Source organism: Schistosoma mansoni, chromosome 3, assembly GCF_000237925.1.
Source record: "Schistosoma mansoni strain Puerto Rico chromosome 3, complete genome".
Taxonomy (NCBI): Eukaryota; Metazoa; Platyhelminthes; class Trematoda; order Strigeidida; family Schistosomatidae; genus Schistosoma; species Schistosoma mansoni.
In genome coordinates, this window is record NC_031497.1 from 2000775 (window position 1) to 2002684 (window position 1910).

Here is a 1910-nt window from a genome sequence, read left to right on the forward strand (position 1 = left end):
GTCTAGCTTTAATTGACTCATGAATTCAACTATGCATTTCTATATTTTTACAGTATTATATTCATAAGTTTATCAATTATTTCTTTCGTAACTAATTGATAATCCAAAAACATTTACAATAGAGAACTTTCATATTCATTTTCTTACTAATTTGTAAAACTAATTCAATTTCGCAGTTTTATTCTTATTTTTACTTCACATAGAAACATTATTTAAATTTCAATCGCTAAGACTATTTTAAATATAATTTTTCAGAAGGGGTTTTGTGGAGATTTCAGTATTTTCGTAGTTGAAATCATGAGTCAATTGAAGCTAGACCACCATGGAAAACCTGGAAGCACTGCTTGACGGCCGTTTTATCCTATTATGGGACTCCTCAGCGCTGCGCATCCACGAGCGAGATTCCAACCCAGGACCTACCAGTCTCGCGCCAGAGCACTTAACCGATAGACCACTGAGCTTTCCGGTATCCAACGGTGTTTAAGTGTAACCAATAATTTTTCACATATAATGACTTCTCTATATTCGGCGCCCAATGTTTGTCAAGCTGTTTGTTCTAACCTTGACGAATATTCGTACAAAATAGATGAAATTACTTTTAATTTATAAAAAAATTTCCACAACATAAAAAAATTTTTTTTTCCATTTTTAATAAAATAATTTGATTGGTTAAAATATCAAATCTAATAGCACTTGGACTTTTCTTTTTTATGTATCTATGCCTATGATGAACTAGTATTCATAATTATTATTTGTCAATCTATCAATTTGTATGTATGTATAAATGTATGCATGTATGTGTGTGTATGTATATATGTATTTGTTTATACAGACAGATGAATAGATAACAGACTTGAGCAACCAGAAAATAAAAAAAACTCTATTTAACTATTTATCACTATCATCAAAAATATTTCTTATTCATTTAGTTACTATGTGGATCATTCATTTGAATTATAATTACAAATTACATTTTTAATTTTGTTTTTTAAAAATTGTAATTTTATTTATTATATAATTAAGTTACTGTGATTGATTATTGATTAATTTTATTTTCACTCAATCTATATATGAAAAACTATTTCCCTACATTGTGCATCTTTTCAAAAAAAAGGAAGGGGGGGATCTATAAACGGTGAAAAAAATTATTGATTTTATTAAAAAAACCAAAAAAGAGAAAAAAAATTATTTTTTCATTCATTCATTATTTATTTATTTCATTGAGACAACTCTATGGATAAATGTGAATTTTACATATAAATTAAATGACTATGAAACAAGGTAAATCAGTATTTGTACGTAGTAAATTTCGTATGTTAAAACGTACTCATACAATGCATGTTGGATATACTGGACCAATGGATGAATCTTCTGTAAGCTAATTTTTATTTCTAATGTTATTAATATATATATATATATATATATATATATATATATATAAACCGGCCCCAAGCTTGAGAAAATAAAAATTAGCTTACAGAAGATTCATCCATTGGGTCCAGTATATCCAACATGCATTGTATGAGTACGTTTTAACATACGAAATTTACTACGTACAAATACTGATTTACCTTGTTTCATAGTCATTTAATTTATATGTAAAATTCACATTTATCCATAGAGTTGTCTCAATGAAATAAATAAATAATGAATGAATGAAAAAATAATTTTTTTTCTCTTTTTTGGTTTTTTTAATAAAATCAATAATTTTTTTCACCGTTTATAGATCCCCCCCTTCCTTTTTTTTGAAAAGATGCACAATGTAGGGAAATAGTTTTTCATATATAGATTGAGTGAAAATAAAATTAATCAATAATCAATCACAGTAACTTAATTATATAATAAATAAAATTACAATTTTTAAAAAACAAAATTAAAAATGTAATTTGTAATTATAATTCAAATGAATG

The 1910-nt window shown here is 25.8% G+C and overlaps 1 protein-coding gene across 1 annotated transcript in view; it reads right to left on the reverse strand.

Moving 5' to 3' along the window:
- Positions 1 to 1514, reverse strand: part of Smp_176920 (putative neuronal RhoA GEF protein) — a gene marked incomplete at both ends in the record, with an annotated part of 68303 nt that extends 66789 nt beyond the window's left edge. Inside the window, one exon of the mRNA XM_018798867.1 lies at positions 1479 to 1514. Coding sequence (XP_018650713.1) covers positions 1479 to 1514 — 36 coding nt within the window. The remainder of the gene's footprint in view (positions 1 to 1478) is intronic.
- Positions 1515 to 1910: the final 396 nt, after the last annotated feature.